This window comes from Rhododendron vialii, chromosome 1a (genome assembly GCF_030253575.1).
Source record: "Rhododendron vialii isolate Sample 1 chromosome 1a, ASM3025357v1".
Lineage (NCBI taxonomy): Eukaryota > Viridiplantae > Streptophyta > Magnoliopsida > Ericales > Ericaceae > Rhododendron > Rhododendron vialii.
The window spans coordinates 37818547-37838541 of NC_080557.1; the positions used below are offsets into that span (position 1 = coordinate 37818547).

A 19995-nucleotide genomic window follows, 5' to 3' on the forward strand; every position below is an offset into this window, starting at 1 on the left:
GTGATCAGTTAGCAAAAAGGTCGCGGGACTCACATCGCCAACTTTTCACTAAGATCAATTTTCCCTCGAAGCGTATTTGGCAAAAAAACACAAAATTTTGCAAGAATATTTTATTTTCTGCACTAGTTTTCTATATACAAATTAAAATTTAAAACTAGTTTCTTTTATCAAATGAACTCATATAGGAAAATGCTTTTTCTTTTCTTTTAGGACGTTTACTTGAACACCTATAACTTCACTGAAATTTTCTCGAGAACTATTTTCCGGCTCCAATTTCTTGACAAGCGAACAGAGATTTTTCACAAATCAGAAATCCTTCATGACGTGGGTTTGGTTTCCAAGGGTGAGGTCGTACTCTCGAAATGATAGAACAGTAGCTGGCCCTTTGTAGTAATCTAACCATGGTGGAACTAACTATGAAATAAAATTAGGGTTAGGACAGCATTTCCAAGAAATGTATCACTAACTGGGGATAAACTGCTTGAAACATTACCGATAAAAAAAAACAAGAAAAAACTGCTTGAAAAATGGAATGTTAGGAAAGACTAACAAGAAGACATCAACTCGATGAAAAAACAAGTTTCACACAAAGGAAAATGCCCTTTACACAGCAAGAAAGATGCAGACCTCGAGGACAGTGCGCAAAGCTCCTGCTTAAAACGTCTATGATTGCGAGGCTCACCCATACTTGTTTTGCGGTTGATTTGGGAAAAAAACTCACAAAACTTGTCCGGAAAATCATACTACTTGACATGGCGCTAGGCCACGACCTACACACTGACATGACTCTGCAAAAAGTACACGTGAAAACCAACATGAAAACAAATTATGATTTGCACATCATCCAAAACCAAAGAACCATTGATCTTGTTAATCAAAGATCTCATGGACATATGTACCCAGACCTATATGTATAACCATAATAGAGGATGAGGGGTGGAGTTGCAACTCAATTCTCATGTTCAAATAAGCTATACAGGTTCTAACATGTCTAGCAGAAAAACTATTTCAACAATAGCCAAACAAAAACTGATTCAACCAACAAATATCCCACCCATCTTATTACTCTTACCTTTCACCTTTCAATCCCAGTAATACTGACTATAACCATGTCCTTTATTCCTGCCCAAATGAACACGGGGAAAAACCTCCAGTAAGCTACCCAGTTATTGTTTTCTCCATGTACAAATGCCACAAGTAATTTCCTCCTCCTTGCTATTTCTCTACACCCAATTTCCATTTCCTGTTTTTCTTTTTTCCTTTTTGTGAAAATGCGTTCACCACTTGAGGGGCTTCTCATATTTAGTTTTGGCTTCTTGAATGGCGTTTTCAAGTTCAGCAAACATCTTCACAGAAGACTCTGCAAAGTTCTTCAACTGAGCGATAAATTCCACCAAAGTAGATCCAAAACGATCGGAACCTGTTACCCAATCCTCTGGAGATTCGTCTCTCAACAAATTAACGGCTGCCTCACCATTGCTTCCAGCTGGCCAAGATGTCAAATGCAGAGGATTCCTACCCTTCCCTTGGTTCTTCTCTTGACGAGGTAAATAGCGGGAAATTTCTGCACCTAATTTCTTTATAGATTCTGTGACTTCCTTTGTGGGTAGAGTATCAAGCTTTTCCAACCAAACACCACACGTGACATATATGGGTGGGCCCGAATTTCGTATGGGTTCGCGTGGCTCCCTCTTTTTCCGCTTGGAAGATTGCTGAGGAAGAGAGATGCATTTGAAAAGCCACTCATTGAGAGCCTTCACGTATGTTTTCTGAGCACCAATCCACTTTGTGAAGCTTGAAGAAAGAGCACTCAGTTCGATCTCCAGAAGGGCAGTGATCTGTCTCTGTGCTTCTGAATGTAAGGAGATTTTGATGGTGCCGTTGTCGGATGCAACTGAAATGATGTGGAACTGAAGCTTGTGACATTCAAACATCACATCCCACATCCGCCTTAACCTGACATGAGAAACACTTGGGCATCAGGAGGCTAATAAATACATGATTGTTTAGTTACACAACAAACCATATACCAAATACCAAAACAAATGCCAAAACACCTCGTATATGCATATAAACATTAAACACACATATATGCCCATATGCACCTGATAGAGAGATAATTGATATAGGGCATTGAAGCACGATTGCATATGCACTATTGGACCAACAAAAACATTTCTTTAGCCCTTCATCAAGCGATTTTCCGTATAACCACTTCTGGACTATCACCAGGGTTCTATCAAAAGCAAGAAAAACAGCTGCATTGTAGGATGTGGGCTCAAAGAAGAGATGCAGGAAAGATCAAAACTATTTTTCAAGTCAATGGTGACCACAGTCAGATTTTTAACCCAAGTAACGGGCATAAGAGCTTGCTGGGACTTGGGACTTCCTCCAGCTGTAGATACTGAAAGACGCCCAAGTCTATAAGCACAAATGGACCAGCTTCATAAGTTCCATACATGGAAACTTATTCACATTCAGTTACCGAAAAAAAAATTCACATTCAACGATTCTCTCTTAATCCTTTAATGCTTCACATACGGTGTCAAAGCATTCAGTACCCTCTCATTTACAAACCAAACAGTTGAAAATAATAGCAATATGAGAGAACACAAACACACACGTCAGGCATCCACGAAATTCTCACAGTATCTTCACCTCGAGCAGACGTTAATTTGTATGTTCTTCAATTTCTTCTCTTTTTGTGTCCCTTTTTCATTCTTGTTCTCATTTCCGTCACTGTCACTACAAGATTAACATCAATCTCCCTCCTTTGTGTTTCTTAGTGTTGTTTTTGAACAGATTTTGTTTCTTAATTGAGAACACAGTTTTATTTTTGCATATGTACAGGTTAGAAAAAATTGACAGGTCTTGTTCTACTCAAACAATTAACAAAAACCACATGTTCATTGCCCGACCAATATAGAAGCTCACACAGAAGAAACTATAAGCTAGTCAAAGAAACAACCTAAGTACCGTTATTGAATATGTGCAGGAACGACAATAAACAGCAACAATATCTCAAGAGGTACTACATGCACTGTCATGTCCCATATTTTGTCATACGCATAAGGATCAGTTACCAAATTCTCAATAGTATCTCTTAAATTTGTCCAAAAAAATCTTATAGAAATCCATCTCCACTGTATAATAGTTGTCTTACAATAAATAAGGACTCACTGTAATCTAGCAGTCCAAGCAGGCAAAATATTATACCAAGGACGAGGTTTCAGGCATATCTAAAACATAGAACCATAAACAAAAAGATTACAGAACTTGTGAAGGAAAAAATAAAGTTAGAAACATGGTAAAAAGCAGTTCAAGAAAGTAATAGAGATACTAAGAATGGGTCCCGTCCCTTCTCCTATACTAAACTACCAGTCAATGCTTATTCCTTCTACTCATTAGCTTTGCTTGTTACTCATTAGCTTTGCTTGTTTGAAGTAAGAAAGATCAAAGTTCTTATCAAAACTACAGATAAACCTTGGAGTCTTCCTTAAATCCACCCATGTTTTTTGTACTAGGTGAGTCGTGTATGATTCATCTACCTCTGAACAACATAGCACTGTGTTATACATTAATACCTCCAATAATTAGTAAGTGGCAACATTCATATTATTCATCAAAACCATTTCTATATGTACATTTAGCGGCTTCCAGCGAATCAAAAATCAAGCACAAATGGAAATCGAATAACAAGCACATACCCTCCAATCAACTCCTCGAGCTGTGGCTGCAGCTCTGTGTCTCTTAGTTCCTCTATTTTCTTCGATATTGTGTCTATTCTGTGTATTGCAACTCCAATTCTCGAGTGTAGATCCTTCACAACAGCTCGAGTTTTATCAATCCTGGTAGAATTTTCTCCCTTAGATTCTTGTTGTCGAAGATGCTTACGCTTAATGTCGTACTCCTTTCTAACCAGCTCACTTGCCTGAAATCGGCAAATTATTAGGAGAGGCCAAAATTATGGGTCCCATACATTATGCGAAACTTCAAAAAGTAGTTTATAACTGGACAAATGAGATTTTAAAATTCAAGTAACAGCTAACATTCAGTAACCTGCAGGTAGCCCAAAAAAGAAGATGAGATACAGAAGGTAAGAGGAAAACATTTCGTTTTCTGGTAGTAGAAAAAAAAAGACTACATAAAACAGTAGTGAACATCCTAGAACGGTCATAAGTTTCGACATTTTTTGATAGGGAAACAATAATTTAACTCCACTACATCATATTCCTATTGCATGGAACGCCAGCCAATCAGAGGATAATAGTTTCTTCCAAATCCACATTATTTTACAAACTGAATAATTAGCCGTTCGAGTCAATTCATCGTACCAAATATTGAGATTTCTGCATAAATAGTTTCTTAAGAATAAAAAGTCATTGTCAACTACTCGTACAGGAATTTCAACATACTGCAAAGAGGCATGAGCAAACAAAAGGTTCAAACAGATTCATACATTGATTGATGCATATTTTATGATGTTATATGCTAATAGCAGATGAAAAGAGGAACAACATTGCAAACAAAAGGTTCAAACTGACCGAGCAAGTGCATAATTCAAACACCGATGCGTCATCATTCACAAGGTAATACGCTATTAGCAGAACAATGTTGCAAACAAAAATTTCAAAGAGACAGGGAAGAGCATAATTCATACATTCATGCATCATCATATATAAAGTTATATGCTAGTAGTGGAACAACAGGTTCAGAAAAGATCGAGCAGGGGTATAATTCATACATTGTAGTGTCGTCATTCTCGAACTAGAGGGTCATTGGCAAGGTACTAACCGTTGCACCCACAATAATGGCAATGGTGGTGGTAACGCAGGGTGTGTTGTAGAGGAGAATATAGAGGGCTGGAATACTTCTTTTAAGGTAGGACCAAGAAAAACCATGACTAATCAACTTTCTAGTCTTTAGTGGAGTATTATTCATGTTTATTTCTGGTTAACATGCTGCCAGTCACCTTTTATTGCATTTATTCAAGTATTTATGTGCAGAATTTCACGACATGAGTTGCTAAGATCGTTTGTGCATCCATGATGGGGTCAGGTTATATAATAAGATAGGTAGTACCAACACAGACACACAACCTGGACACGACACCCACACTTTATCTTTTAAATCTAAAAAAACTGTAGCACAGGACGCTGGGGTCACGTTTAGCAAAATATGTGCATAATTTATGATACAAGTACAAAACACGAAAACAATCCAGTACAACCGAAGAACTGCACATCCATCTTTTTCTTTCCCGACCTTTACCAGTACATAATTCATTAAAGTGTTTTAAAAAAAAATGTTTTATCACTCACACACTTCTTAATGTTCAATCAACCATCATCTTACACGAAAAGAAGATCCCCACGTGTCCTTAGAGTATGTTGAGAGTGTCCACGGGGTAACCTGAGAGTGTTCTAGCTTGTTCTAGAGTGTCCCAGAGTGTCAAAATGAGAAAAAGTCTTGACTTCAGTGTCCGGAGAGAGTCCGTGTTCGATACCAATACGTGACCTCTGCCAGGGACGGAACCAGAATTTTGTATACTATACCAATACTTGACCTCTGCCAAGGACGGAACCAGAATTTTGTATACTAGAGGGGGGGTGGCGAGGAATGGGGGAATATGAAAATGCTTACCTCAACCCAGTGGACAATGGTTAATGTGCAAAAACTGTATTGATATATGTGAAAGGTGTATAGATATCCGAAAAAAGTGCATGAATATTTATAGAAAGTACATTGAAACTCTTAACTTTTTTCGCATTAAATGTGGATTATTCACTGCATATAGGGCTCATAATAGCAAAGTCGAGAAAATTTGGGTCTTGTGAAGTTGAAAAGGTTGTTTCTAATTCTTTATTTCAAGAGCTACCCATGTAAAGTATTAATATTAAATTTTAAAAATAAAAAAAACAGCAGTTGGGGGGGTGGGGGGGGCCTTGGCCCCCATATGCCCCTTCCTCCTTCCGTCTCTGACCTATGCAAAGTGTCTGTGCTACATAGCAGATAAGCACACATCCATAACTGTCCAATCCCATGGGCTGTAACAGGCATCAAACAGGCCCTAGAAGCCAAGGTTATGTCTCCTATTAGGAGTTCGAGTTCAAGTCTATATCGGAGATCTCTAAGCTCTTTAAGGTAAAGTAATGCATATAAATCTTTGAACATAAATCAACAAAAAATTTCTCTTTATTCTTCTTAATTATATGTGCCTTTAGGCCTTTTAACTCCAGAATCAGATCTATATAAACCCATCTTTACTTTTACCCCCAAATTTACAATCCTAACCATTGATTCTTTCCTGGAAGTTATAAAATTAAAGCAGGGATTACATATTGGCCTATAAGAAATCATAGAGAAAACAACTGACATGGCCATTTTTCCATCGTTACAGAGGCATGATGTTCATTACTCCCTCCGTCCCAAAATAGATGACTATTTTAGGAATTCTAAAAAATTTAGGAGATACAATTATTATTCTTTTTAAGTTATAAATTTTAAAAAATACCCTTCAATCACTCGTTGTCCTTTTGATTTGATACCTTAATTAGTTAGAGAAGGGCAAAGGTGAAAAATCAATGATTTTTTCCTTTTCAAAATGGACAGCAAAAAGCGTCCAAATGGTAATCCATTAAGGGATGGAGGGAGTATCTTCACCATTATGGGCTTTACACAGTTATCATCCACAAACCTGAAACAAACAAATACCGTCTTAAAAATAACCTACCTCTAAGAGTCACTTAACCTCCACTTCAACTAATATTGTTATACTATTTGTATGCTTGAACCAACAAATATTTGCTTGTATACCATAAATCTACTTATGATGTATTATAATTCGAATAGAATTACAACATATTCTTCGCTACAAGTGTCATAATGTTGATCAAACCCCATTTCAAATGTTGAAATTTTTACGAGTTGTGCTTAGGAAGTTTATTCACGAGTTTAGTTTTCAATTCATGGTACGCGTTAATGCTACTCCCAATGCCTAGGTGCATATGAGTGCGACCTTGCCAGCTGATACCACGATTAGAACCGCATTTCTTAGGTATTGTTCACAGCAGTCTTAAAGCTCCTAAATGCCCAGAACCCACCCACCTTATCAAGCCCAAATCTCTACCGTTCATCCTTTACATACAATTACATCAGCCAACATACACTTTACTTAACCTCAAAATGACAACCTTCCACTGTTGGCTCGCTACCTGTGGAATCTTAACTTGTCCCACTTCAGTTTCCATAATTTCAAATGCCTGATTAAAACCCTTTCCCCTCCCCCATGTTTTTCCCCAATTCCCCTTTTTCCCATTCAATTTGTAACAGCCTTTGATTAACTTTGTACAATTTTTTAACTAATTTATGCCATTTTAATTCCAGAAACTTAGCCAAGGAGATCCCCTTATTTAATGATCCTGGTGATTCTCTTACTTTTAAAGTTACCAAAATCAAACCATATTTAACTTGTCACCAAAAAACATACAAAATGAATGACTATATTGTCCACAATGTAATATAGATCTTCGGATATCCATGATTGGTGAAAACTCACAGTTCTTGAGCGCCCCTATCAAAATTTCCTACACTGCCCCTGATAGTTTGTAATTCCACGTATCTAATTAATGATCATTTCACCGGCTATGATCATAAAATTTCAAGTACGATAACGACCTCCCAATTAGATCACTTTTAAATTTAAAGGCCAGAAGAAATGACAATCATTTTAATTAGAATCAATGCAGCAAAATATACCACGTACTTATAACACAAATACCTTTGCTGCACAGATATTAAGTTCTGTTATGGACCCTGGGAAGCACAGACGCGACTACACACAAAATATCGTCACAGGTGAGGAATAGATAGGGCTTGGTGTTAAAGGCAAACATGCACACAAACACTGTGTGGGTGTAGACTGTAGACATTTACACAAATCAGATAGAGTGCCAATCAGAGTCTTTCAAGATAGAAATTTGACTAAAACGCATTGGCATGTCTAATGTGACAAACAAGAACCCACTGATTTTCTTCAAATTTTAGCCCCTATATGGACATGGCTCCTACTAAGATGTGATAAGTTATTCTTGAAACTTTTTGTCATCAATTTTATCCTAAGCCCATGCTCCCTGTCATATTCACCTCCTTTTTCTGGATTATTGGCTTGTCAGCATGGTTTTTTGGTAACAATCAATATTATAGCTCAAAAGTCTTGATACGTCTTCATCAAATGTACCCTAATGCTTTTTAAAAATCTTCAACGAATTGAGGAAACGCTAAAATCAGCAGAAAAATAATTAACAATGAATAAACATACTGATAATTAGACAAGTTGTGACATGTTCTACGACAGGGACTGAAAAGTATCTCAGATAAATTATTACTCTGCTACATATCATTCCTGATTAGAGTGCCACAGCACTTCCTGACAAAAAGAACATGAGATCTAAGGAGTAACAAATAGTATACGTAGGAAAACAATTCCACGAACTTTACAAAATAAAACGAAATGAGATCGTCCTGTCTGACTTAACATAATGAGTACAGCGGACAGCAGAGGTTATGAATTTATCAAAACATGCTATACCATATCTTTAGCTCCAGCCTAATGAAACAAATTAAGTTCTATGAAGTTGTAGTGAGGTAGCAAATATTGGATCCAATATATTTGCAGCAAAAATAAGCAACACTGGAAGTTTTAGTGAATAAAACAGAAAAGATCTACAGCCAAAGTTATGAAACCACCAATACCTTGACTTCATCATACAGCTTCCTCTCCCATGCGTATAGTCTGTCCAAGGTAGAGGCGTGGCTTCCTGAGTTCATACAGAAATTCTGAAAGAGATTATTCGTGAGGTCCTCTGTGTCATCTCTCGAGTTTGCGCCGAGAGGATTCCTAGACGAAGTCGAACGTGATGATATTGTCCGATGCCAGGTTAAGTACTTCACAGATGTTTGATCAGGCTCTAGGAGGACAACAAAAAACGGAATCACATGAGACCGGGAACTTATTCCGGAAAATATTCCAACTAATGAATCAACCTAAAGGAAATGATGATTTCATAATAGCAGAAAGCAGGCACCGTGGAACAGAAAAAAAGGAATCTGAATGAAACTCCAGAGACAAAGACTGATCTTTGCAGCTTCCATGTATGAGTGTGTGCATGAGAGAGTGAGAGTGTGTGTTTGAACACTTATGATGCACACGTCTGCTCATGCATGCTTTCATGGATCTGTAATGTACAAGCATACGAGTGTCCACTTAGAAGAATGAAGGCATGTAACCTGTCAACCACGATTGAACTCCATGTGGACTAAAACTAAATAAAGTTACGCAGTGTTTGACAAGCTTGCGTGTGGATGTCCAACAAAAACCTTTCTTGCCATATCCATGCAACATAGCATGAACTTAACCCCTACCAACACCTTAATAATTGCAACTTAAAGATCCAGCAACTAAAGACAATAACATCCGAACCTTCTACTATTTTAAGTCCTAAAATCTTGATTTGATCCTGAAACCTATCACAAAGCTGTGAATAATCTTATGCAAACATAAATATAAATTGATGAGATTTCAAGATCACGCTTTCCAATTTTAGTACCATCAAGAACCAGGCTGGTAGAAGATCTGGCAGGGAAATGTTTCTCCACACTTGTCCCACATCTTAGGCCGAGTTCTTCTAAACTTATTTCTTCGTTTTGTGTGTTTTGTTCATCTTTTCTGAATTTTTGTTAAATTCGCATGATTTTTTTTGGATTAATCATCCGTGTTGACAAGAGGAGTCTAAAAAGTACAAAATTAGGACCAAAAGCAAAAAAAAAAGTTCACTAAAGACGAAAAAAGTATCAAACAACCGTCTTTTGGAACTTAAGTGCCGTTTTATTTGAATTTTTTCAATATCAGTATATATTTTTATAGTTTTCCGATTCGTCTCGTCGAGATGAACGATTAACCCGTAAAATTACGTCAAAAAGCTAAACAAAAAGTTACGAAAAGTGAAAAAAATACCGAAATAAGTTTTAAACTTATAAGTTTAAAAGAACACAGCCTATATGGTAACAAATTTAGACAATAAGAAATAATACATTGAATGCATTTCCCTAGAAAGAAAAAGATCAGTAGCCATATTCAACAAATACTACACTCTACAGCACCAAAATTTTAGGCGCTGATGAATGAAGGCCGGCCAAAATAAATAAATAGTAGACACAAGACAGAGACACAACAGCCTTAGTTCAAAATGAGCCATTGGTCTGTTGAAAGATTTGTGTTGCAATCCAAATAGGTGGCGTACAAGACTGCACTAAGCTAGAAATATCAGGAGATTGTGCAGTAAGATGTCATTTTCATGCCACTTCAGTATAGCTTGGTCAAGGACTCAATAGTAGCTCTATTAACTTTTACCGCCCGTCCTACTTGGTAGTTGATATCCAATCTCTTTCTTGTTTGGGAATGCCATCTTCCTCAATTCACTCCTTTATTCACTCTATGCAAATCTATGGAGCACGGGTACCGGTACGCGGTACGGGTACGGGAAACGGCAAAACCCCAAAAAAGTAGGGTACGGGTACGGCAGGGGTACGGCGAATAGATATATAATTTTTTTCTATTTTTTATTGCTTTAAATGAAATATAAACCCATTTTACCAACAAAAAGCAACATAGATAAAAGTTCGAAGTTCATACATCAAGTTCAACGTGCCTAGATCAAAGCTAGACGAGTTCCTTGTTCCTTACATACCAACAGTACTTACAAACATTGACTCATTGACTCAGTGTAAACGTGTATGTGTATATAAAAGAGAGAGAACTTACGTCTTCTGTTCCGATTTGGAGCCCTAGACCGCTGCCTCTCTCAGTGACTCAGTAAACGTGTATGTGTATATAAAAGACAAAAAATTTACACAATAAGCCCATATTTTATAATTATTTACAAAAAAAATCCCTGAAATTTTGAAAAAAAAATCATTTTGGGCTAAAACGTACCCATGCCGTACCCAAAATTATCAAAAGTACCCAATCAAATTTTGCCGTACCCGGTACGTTTTTGCCGTACCGGCGCCGTACCCGTACCCGTACCCGGTACGCGTACAGCGACATTTCTGATGTACCCGTGCTTCATAGATGCAAATTGTTTCTCTAAAATGGAAGATAGGATTCATGTCAGATCTTCCTGGTGACTACATTTCACATTTACTCGATTAAGAACAATTAAGAAGGAACGAGAAATTTCTGGAAATAATGAGTCCTTGGATAAGATGAACATACAACACTCATAGACAAACATTCATTTTATTTCTTCACATAGCCGTCCTTAGGTTCTTTTACAGCTTATTGCTTTCACAAATCTGACCATACTAATTCAGAACTTACTAGGAGGTAACATACTAAGTTAATCAAGATTAGGCCTAACATTCTAAGTTAATCAAAATTAGGCCATCTTTCCAATTGCAGAAATTCAATAGGCAAAAGAACTATTTCATTTTACATGGTGTTTAGGCATTTTGAAGCTGTGTATGAATAAGGTAGTGTAGCCAGGCCTTTTGTACAACAAGGTCACACATGTCAGAAAGTATACTACAGGAACACCATCAAAGTCACCATGCATGAGTAAAGCAATACAACTATTCCAGAAAGCTGACCCCGCATATATTAAAAATGATTTGCAACCTGGTGGCACAGAGAAGAAGAGACCTACCTTTCTGAACCTGGTTAAAATCTTCCCCACAAGAGAAGCAACTTTTGATTAATGTTGAAGTTACTGACCCACCTGCAACATTGGAATATTATCTTAAAAGGCTTTCACTATTATACATCAAGTTAAAGTCCCTCACTTGGTTGACATTTCATTTCTCAGACATCTGTATGGAAGTTGTTGAAAAATCCCAGAAAAGGCACTTAACAAAGTAATCCAAGTTATCTAAATATTCCAATAAAAGACTACCGGAGCGCAAAAATTAATCTCATCAGTTATGCATCTATGTAACAAACACAAGAAATAAGACTGAATTATACATTGGTCAACCACCCCCGAAGATGTCTCACACCAAGAAGACACCATATCAAGCACTTAAATCCGTCCACAACCATCTTCACTTTTACAATCATATCGATACCTCCAAGAACGGAAATCTCCCCCACACACCACAATAGTATGTTCTGACCTTTCAAGATAGTAATAGAACAAGGCCCCTTGATCCCTAGCAACCACATGAAGATGGAGCAAAGAAAATTTAAATTGAACAACTCCAAAACGTCTATCACACCACAAATTCAACTTAATACCCTTATAAGTAAAAACAATGTGTTTATCAAATCCATCCCATCCCCAACCTAATGCCATTCCACAAACCAACCAATTGTCATATCAGTTAGCCACCATTTACATTCCACGTTATTCATTTGACATTCATATCTTCGGTGTCACTTTCCTAACAAAGCCTCATTAAATACCTTAAACCATCTAATTTCAATTTAAGTTGATAAGCAGTAAAACTTAGGGTGATTATTTGCCTTTGTTCTGGCAAAACATCCATTTCTCAATGATTGTGAGGCTTCGAATCTATCCAAACCAATACCCCTAAGAAAAGTTAGTGACTTGCAGATGGCAAAACAAGAAGCTCTACAATTTCTTAATCAAGAAAGCACACAGCTATCATCACCTGCATACTTCACTTTTCAAATTGCTTGTATGGTGCTAATACAAATTAAAGCCAAAGACATAACGAAACTCAACAAATCACTCACTAGAAGCAATTTCTTTCGTGCGTGCGTGCGTGTGTGTGTGTGTGTGTGTGAGAGAGAGAGAGAGAGAGAGAGAGAGAGAGAGGGGGGGGGGGGGGGAGAGGGAAAGGGAATTACGGTCTCTCCCCGGGAAAATTGGTCGAAAATGAAACTTGTTTGCTTCAAGCATCCGGGGAACTTCTCTCCCAGACTCAGAAGCTTTGATGAAAAGATGTTCAATCTCTTTCACGCTTGAAAAGAAGTCCTTTGCAATAAACTTATTTTCAGGGCCATCTTCTTTCACGAGTGATCTTTTCACATCATTGCGAAGTGTGACTCCTGCTGAGGTGGCTCTCAACGGAGACAGATGAGGAGAGTTGCATTTCACCTCATTCACAACCTGAGTACCTGATTCTATGCTTTTTTCAGATGGAATGGCTGGTGAACAAGCAGCAGCAGCTTCATGACCCGGTACTCTATTGACATTTTCGAAACTCCGAACTAGTGTATCAGTAGAAGGGTCGTCAAATTCATCCTCTGAGTCCATAGAATCCTCCCCAGTAGAATAAGACTTTTCTTCTTCATCTTCCAAATCAGGAATTCCCTCCTCTTCCCTAAGCTTTCTTATGTTATCGGTATTCTCAAAACCTTGATTCAGTCCTCTCACTTCCTGTGAAGAGATTTGATTGTCAACTGAATGGAAAAGACCAAAGTAATCCCATGGCGAAGTTTCGGTTTGTATAGGAGAAGTCTCAAACGGTGAAGTTTCTGGCCTTTCGCTTGCGTGAAGTTCGTTACTCCTCCGTGAGGGACTTGAAGAAGTAACAGACCCCATAACTGGGACAGGAGGTTTTTCTTCAACTTTTCTGGAATAAGTAGTTCTAAATTTCATGTGATTCACCTGATAATGATTTGAAGTAGGTGGAGAGGGAAATGGGGAGAGGTTTTCAGTTGCATCCACACGTTGCGAAATAGATGGCGACGAAAATGAGAACTGGGAAAAGGACTTGTCAGTCGACACAAGCAGCTCTGGAGTTGCGCTAGTAGAAGTGTATAGGGACGATTCTAGTGGACCTTCGGGTTCAGCAAACTTCCTTAAAGCAGTCCCCACAACTCGTAGAGATTGTATATATGAAACATGAGTAGCTGCTAATGAGCACCTGCCGTCAAGTGCTTCTCTAACAAACTTCTTTCTCTCACGGCATAGCTGCAAAGCCTTATCTTCTTCTATTCTAGAGCTTGAAGCCCCCATCAATCCAGATTCAACTATGGTTGTGTTTTGAAGCTCCACTAGATCAAGTAATCAGGACATAGGCTTCTTCCTGAAGAAAGTAGTTGTGTGCATATCAGAAAGACTGAAGAAGACTTGCAGCAGTCATGCAGAATGCAAATTTCAATAAACTCAGACAATTAAGATCACGGAAAACAGTGTATCAAGACAAAAGAACCAAAATCGTCTCATGTGACCTTTTTTCCGTACTACAGGAAGAAGACAAAATAATAAGTTTCAGAGCAGTCGAATGATATATCACATGTCTTTGAATCAACAGTCAAAAATTACGACAAATATACGAATTATCAGCTAATTAGAGTACACTCAATTAATCAATTGAGCAAAACAAGTACCTACACTACACTGACAATAGAATCAACAGTCAAGAATTACGACAAATATACGAATTAAAGCTAAAAGATCATGCCCAGCACAGTTACATAAGCTCTTGACTTAAAAAGAGATTTAAGGTTATCGAATATGATGAGGCGTTGTTCTGAGTTGCTTTAATTGTGAAGCAAAAGCATCAGTGAACAACAGAGAAGAAGAGGGAACAAAATGAAAGGCTGCAGAACCTCCAAGGTTTCTTTTTTTTTTTTTTTTTTTTGGTAAGTAAAAAATTTTATAACACCAAAAACCGCAAGAAGCTACAAAACCTCATAGGGGCATACCCCTAGCAAACCTATACAGTAGAACCTCCAAGTTGTAACCCTAAAAGGCCCAAAAGGTGAACATCAAAGAATCTACACATAAGGTGCAAGTGCAACCGCCGACCAATTATTGAATAAGGAAGTCCATTCTACTGAGAAGCAGAGGAATAAGTTCCAGGGTTGCAGAAATTCTAATTTAACCCAAAAAAAAAAAAGGAAAACCCAAAAGGGGAATCTCTAAAAATATTCATCAATGGACTCCCTGAAGTAAACAAACACAAGAATTGAGCTCAATTCGCCACGACAAACCTCCATAGAATTAACAAAACGAGAGAGAGAGAGAACTAAAAACCAATCAAACTTCAAGTTCCAGATACACTAAAACCAATCAAAACGTTCTCTAACATCTACAAAAACACCGATACACAACCACCGCTATACAAATCAAGCCAGATTCAATCCAAACTACAAAACTGTCAACTGAGTCCAGACTTAAAATCGAATTAATCTAACCCAAATCGAACACCAAACCCCACAAAAATTCGATACTTCAAAATTCAAGTTCCAAATGCAGTAAAACCAAAAGAGGAACAAAAAAAGTTCTCTAACATCTACGTAAACACAGATACACAACCGCCGCAGTACAAATCAAGCCAAATTCCCAAAAAACAGTCAAGATCGACTTACCCAAACCCAAATCAAACACCAAAACCCATAAAAACACAACACCACAAAATTCAGACAATCAGTTGTGAAAATTAGTCGAAACAATTCTGTGGGTCTGTATACCTGATTTAGCTGAAATCATTCAGAGGTGTACGGCAGCCGTTGATTTTAAGCAAGACCCAGTTGGAGAAATCGGGGGATTTTGTGTAGAGAGAGAGAGAGAGAGAGAGAGAGAGAGATGCAGAACGGTCATGGGTTTTTGGACAGGGGCGCGAATCCGTTGGGATAAGCCGGTACCATGCAAACAAAAAGCAGAGAAGAATGGTGGTGGCGGTGTGCGACTGTGGAGCCCACTCTGGCAAAATTCCATTTTTGCTTAGTAAGTACTTACACAGAAAGGAAAAAAGATTAGAAAAAATTGGCGTTAGTCGTACGCGGGTGGGGTATGTAAAATGAATCCTTGCAACCCAAGAAATGACAGTGGTTACAAGAAATACCAGTACTGAAATAGTGTGTAACGCTACACAAATGTGTGGTAAAAAATGTGACGGTGTCCCGAGTTACTTAATAATTTTTTTTTAAATTGAGTTGAAACATGTTGAGATTTTCTTATCAAAATGATTGATGAGGGGTTAATGAGTCCGAATGATTGTCCTACTTAAATTTTAAAATTTTTTTATAATTAAAATAGTAGGTTTTTTTTTTTGTCAACACTATCAAAATAACACAAGTTTTTTTTTTTTTTTTTTGCGATCTGAGAAATGGTGAGAAGAGGCAACTAGCGCAGCAATTTTCCTTGGGTGTGCCAGCCGATGGAATGTCCGGTTCGAGTCATAGCTATTGTCCGGAAGGACGAGCCGTCACCATGGCACCACCTGGTGCACAATTGGCATATGCTACTCCCTCAATGATCCGAAAACTCATCCGCAGATGTGAGGCCAAGCCACCTGCCAAGACTCAAACACACGTCTCCGTCGAGGAAGATAGTGAACCCTATTAACTGGGCTACCACCTCAGCGGTAAAATTCAATGTTCGTTAAAAAAATTCAATAATGGTAATTTAATAATGGTCTTCCTGAGATTGTGGTATCGTATTACGGAAATTTGACACTAGATTTTTTGTTTTGCCTTTTAAAATAGCCAAATAGGGTATGGATGCTCAATATTGTAGATTATCTATGTGAGATGTGACTTATATATATCTTTATAATCGCCAAAGTTGGTTGAAAATTTCTATGATATTTTTCTATACTACTTTTGCTATATATGATGACAAAAATTGATGTCATCGTTTACTTAGAAAATCTTTTAATGTCCACGCTCCCAAATTAGTGGGGTTAGATTTTACTGAATTTTTTAAACTTGTATTGATTCTTTATATTAATTATTTGGCTCAATGAAACTAATCAAAAAAGTATAAATCGTTTATTAATGATTTTTTTTATTTTTATCATAATTTCTTACTTTCCAAATAAATATGTTTGAGTCTAACAAAAATGAACTATCTCGGAATGGGTACAAATGTACGATTTATCAAAATTTCTTAGACATGCTTTTCCTTTTCTGATTTTATTGTCCGAAACATTTTTTTTAAAGCAAACTCATGAATTTTGATTGCTCAAAATCCACCCAAAGGGCTTCAAACCCCAAACTGGAGCCCGTTGATGCGAACAAACTCCGATAATCGGGTTACCCATGTGGTTTGGATGAGAATACACTAAGTACTACACCTACCCACAAGTGTTGAAATAATACCATAGAGGGTAAAGAAAGTTCCACACAGGAAACATAGATCTCCGTTAAAGGAGATAAACACGAAAAAACAGAAAATAAACTAAGAGTAGACAAACTAAGTACTCTGTAATTTGAGTGTCAAGAATTAGACATAGCAATTTTAAATAGACATAGCAATTTTAAATAAGAGAGAGTAAGGTTGAGGAATAAAACTAAGGAGAATTTACGGAAATTTATGTCTCTAGAGCTTGGTACGGAAATTCGTTGCTCATACCTTAGTCGGTAAGGGTCTTCCTAGTTTGCTCATTCCTGGTTTGGGATATAGTTTTTGAACTGAGTCCCCACCGAATTGGTTACTTGGTTCTCTGTTGAGGAACGAGTTCATCTCTTGATGTAATCTGAATGGGTAATTAATAACATTTGTTATCGTCTTTGGCGAAAAAGAGCTTGTTTCCTAATCGCTATAACTTGTTTCCTAATAAGATTTTACAAGTATTTTCAACACTACGCGCTGATAAGGATATTCGCGTTTTCGCTGTATTTAATCTTCTATTAAATCAATTAATTATCGGGCCTAAGTTTTTAGTGTTCTAAAATTCCTTTAGGAATTAGAAATACTAGAAAAGAAAACTATGACTAAAATACCCTTGCATGCTCACTTTGTTTTTTGTGTGTGTTTTTTTTTAAATTCACTATCTTGCTCACTTGTCAATGCCCTTTTTGCAACTACTTTTAACCCGAGGAAAAGAAGTTGTCTGCAGATCTCGGTAAAAACTGCTAGCACATGATTTGGTCCCTCCAACAAACTTCATTAACAAAAGGGACTTTTAAGGTTACACTTTTGTTTTTTTGTTTATTTTATGGTCCTAAATATCAAAAGCAAACATCTGGTGGGTTTTGGTGGATTCGAAATAAATAAAAACTCTTGTAAATTCTCTCTCTCTCTCTCTCTCTCTCTCTCTCTCTCTCTCTCTCTCTCTCTCTCAAAATGTTCTCACAGATCTCTTCAACAAAATTCCCTGTATATTCTCTGATGCAATAAAATACTCTGATATTCCTTTCTCACACAAAATTAATCCACTCATCTGTTTCTCTGAGTGGATTTCTACCCTGGAGTTGGTTACTTAGATATAAATAAAAACATGGATGCATATCATGTCCATGTACACTCAACTCTGAGTTCCACATCAAGTAGCTAGTACTCTTGTGGACAACTATTGTCCAATTAGTAGTTTTACCATCTTTTGTTTGCAAAGAAAAGAATGAAAGTAACTTCGGTCTTGCTAACCTTTGATCTTGTACACTGCATATGGTATAAGTCTTTTATGCACTAGAGTTTTGGCACCAACAAAAACAATTTTGGCATTATCATCATTTCCCTTAATTTAAAACAAGTTTGGATATCAATGTATATCTCATGAATATTTTCACAAATATCAATACATCTTTCTCGAATATCAATGCACATTTTACCTATTATCCTACACTCTTTGAACAAAGGTTAAAATAATCCAGGTAACTTTTCGTGGGAACTCGGACAGTAGGTATAATTAAAATCACAAAAAGAGAGAAGGCAAAATGCTAGAAGAGAAAAAAAAGAATGGCAAGTTTGGAGTAACAAAAAATTTCTCACGTAGGGTTAGTTTGGATGGCGAAAATGGTGTCATACTTCCATAATTCCGACGTTTGGAAAAAAAAAATGGGAATAGGAAATGTGATTCTTGATGACACGTCCAATCAGAAATCATATTCCCATATGGAGTGGGGAATCTCATCTTTCCCTTACCCCATGGTAAGAGCATCCGCAATGGTAATAATCAAAATCAATAACCAAAATGTGTCACGTCAGCATTTGATTATCCATTTAGTTCATAATCAAACTATCACAATACAATAGTTTTGTGTTCCAGTACTCTATCAAACAAATGAAATAGGAAGGTGGTAAGCTAAAGAAAACAAAACTGGGGAAATTGTATCTTGCCACAAGCTGAACAGACATGCAATGCTACAACTCTATTCCAAACATACTCTCAGCATCACATTATGGGATGCTGAACTGTGGGAATGCTTGAGAAAACTTGATTCGAAGCCGCACGTCACAAACTGGAAGAAGATTTTCATGGAAATCCCGTTACAAGTAACAACCCTATTTCGGTCACAGCACTATTTAATTCGCGCTTTCGATTCTTGGTTGAAGTTACCCTCATTCGCAAAAAGAACTAGTATTGCCATGTATGAATGTACGCTAGATTTCCGAGAAAAGGAGAAAAGTCTCCCTCCAAATTTAAATAGATACTTGGATTTCAGTCCCTAAATTTGGAGACCCAAGATATGTGTTTTTTTTTTTTTGAGACTCAATTATACAAAATAGAGATTTGACAGGGAAATGATTTTGCCACTCCCTTTTTTGTTAACGCCACTATACATTTGCACGAGAGTGGTGTTAACAAAAAAAGGAGTGGCAAAATCAACAACTGCTACCTCCATATTTGTTATTTTTGCATCCCTAACCCAAAAAAAAAAACCCCACAATACACAATGCGCATTTGTCCAATTGCAAACAAGTTTCAATCACGCACCCAACCACATCAAATTATTCGTCTCGATGAGACGATTCCAATGTAAGGTGTTTTTGAGTTATTGAGTTTTGAGTTTGGTTCTAATAAAAAAAATAAATTATGAGTTTGGTTATTGGTAAAAGTTGTTAATTTAGTTATGGAATGGGTGGAATTTGGTTATTTGCTCCACACCCATTTACTTATTACAATGGGGATGCTCTAATCTTAGATTCCTGATTCAATTAACAAAAATAAAAAAATAAAAATATTGACTTTGATAAATTTTCAAAGTAATTGTTTCCTGAATAAGATTACTAAATTAATCCAAACATCGGAATGAAATTAATTCAGATATTATATTCCTAGGAATTTAATTTTAGTAAT

At 37.0% G+C, this 19995-nt stretch overlaps 1 protein-coding gene across 1 annotated transcript; it reads right to left on the minus strand.

Moving 5' to 3' along the window:
- Nucleotides 1–847: 847 nt before the first annotated feature.
- On the minus strand, nucleotides 848–15777 carry LOC131302684 (protein ALTERED PHOSPHATE STARVATION RESPONSE 1). Its single transcript, XM_058329483.1, has 6 exons — nucleotides 15443–15777; nucleotides 12869–14052; nucleotides 11706–11777; nucleotides 8755–8969; nucleotides 3708–3931; nucleotides 848–1956 (listed from the first exon to the last, which is right to left on the minus strand). The coding sequence occupies exons 2-6, from the start codon at nucleotides 13980–13982 to the stop codon at nucleotides 1278–1280; spliced, it is 2304 nt and encodes a 767-aa protein (XP_058185466.1). The 5' UTR covers nucleotides 13983–14052; nucleotides 15443–15777; the 3' UTR covers nucleotides 848–1277.
- Between the last annotated feature and the right edge of the window lie 4218 nt (nucleotides 15778–19995).

Coding starts and splice junctions, on each gene's coding strand:
- LOC131302684 (XM_058329483.1), bottom strand. CDS start 13,982: ATGGGGGCTTCAAGCTCTAGAATAGAAGAAGATAAGGCTTTGCAGCTA. Junction 3,932..8,754: donor AGCTGTATGATGAAGTCAAG/GTATTGGTGGTT, acceptor TGCCGATTTCAG/GCAAGTGAGCTGGTTAGAAA. Junction 1,957..3,707: donor CTCGAGGAGTTGATTGGAGG/GTATGTGCTTGT, acceptor TTCTCATGTCAG/GTTAAGGCGGATGTGGGATG.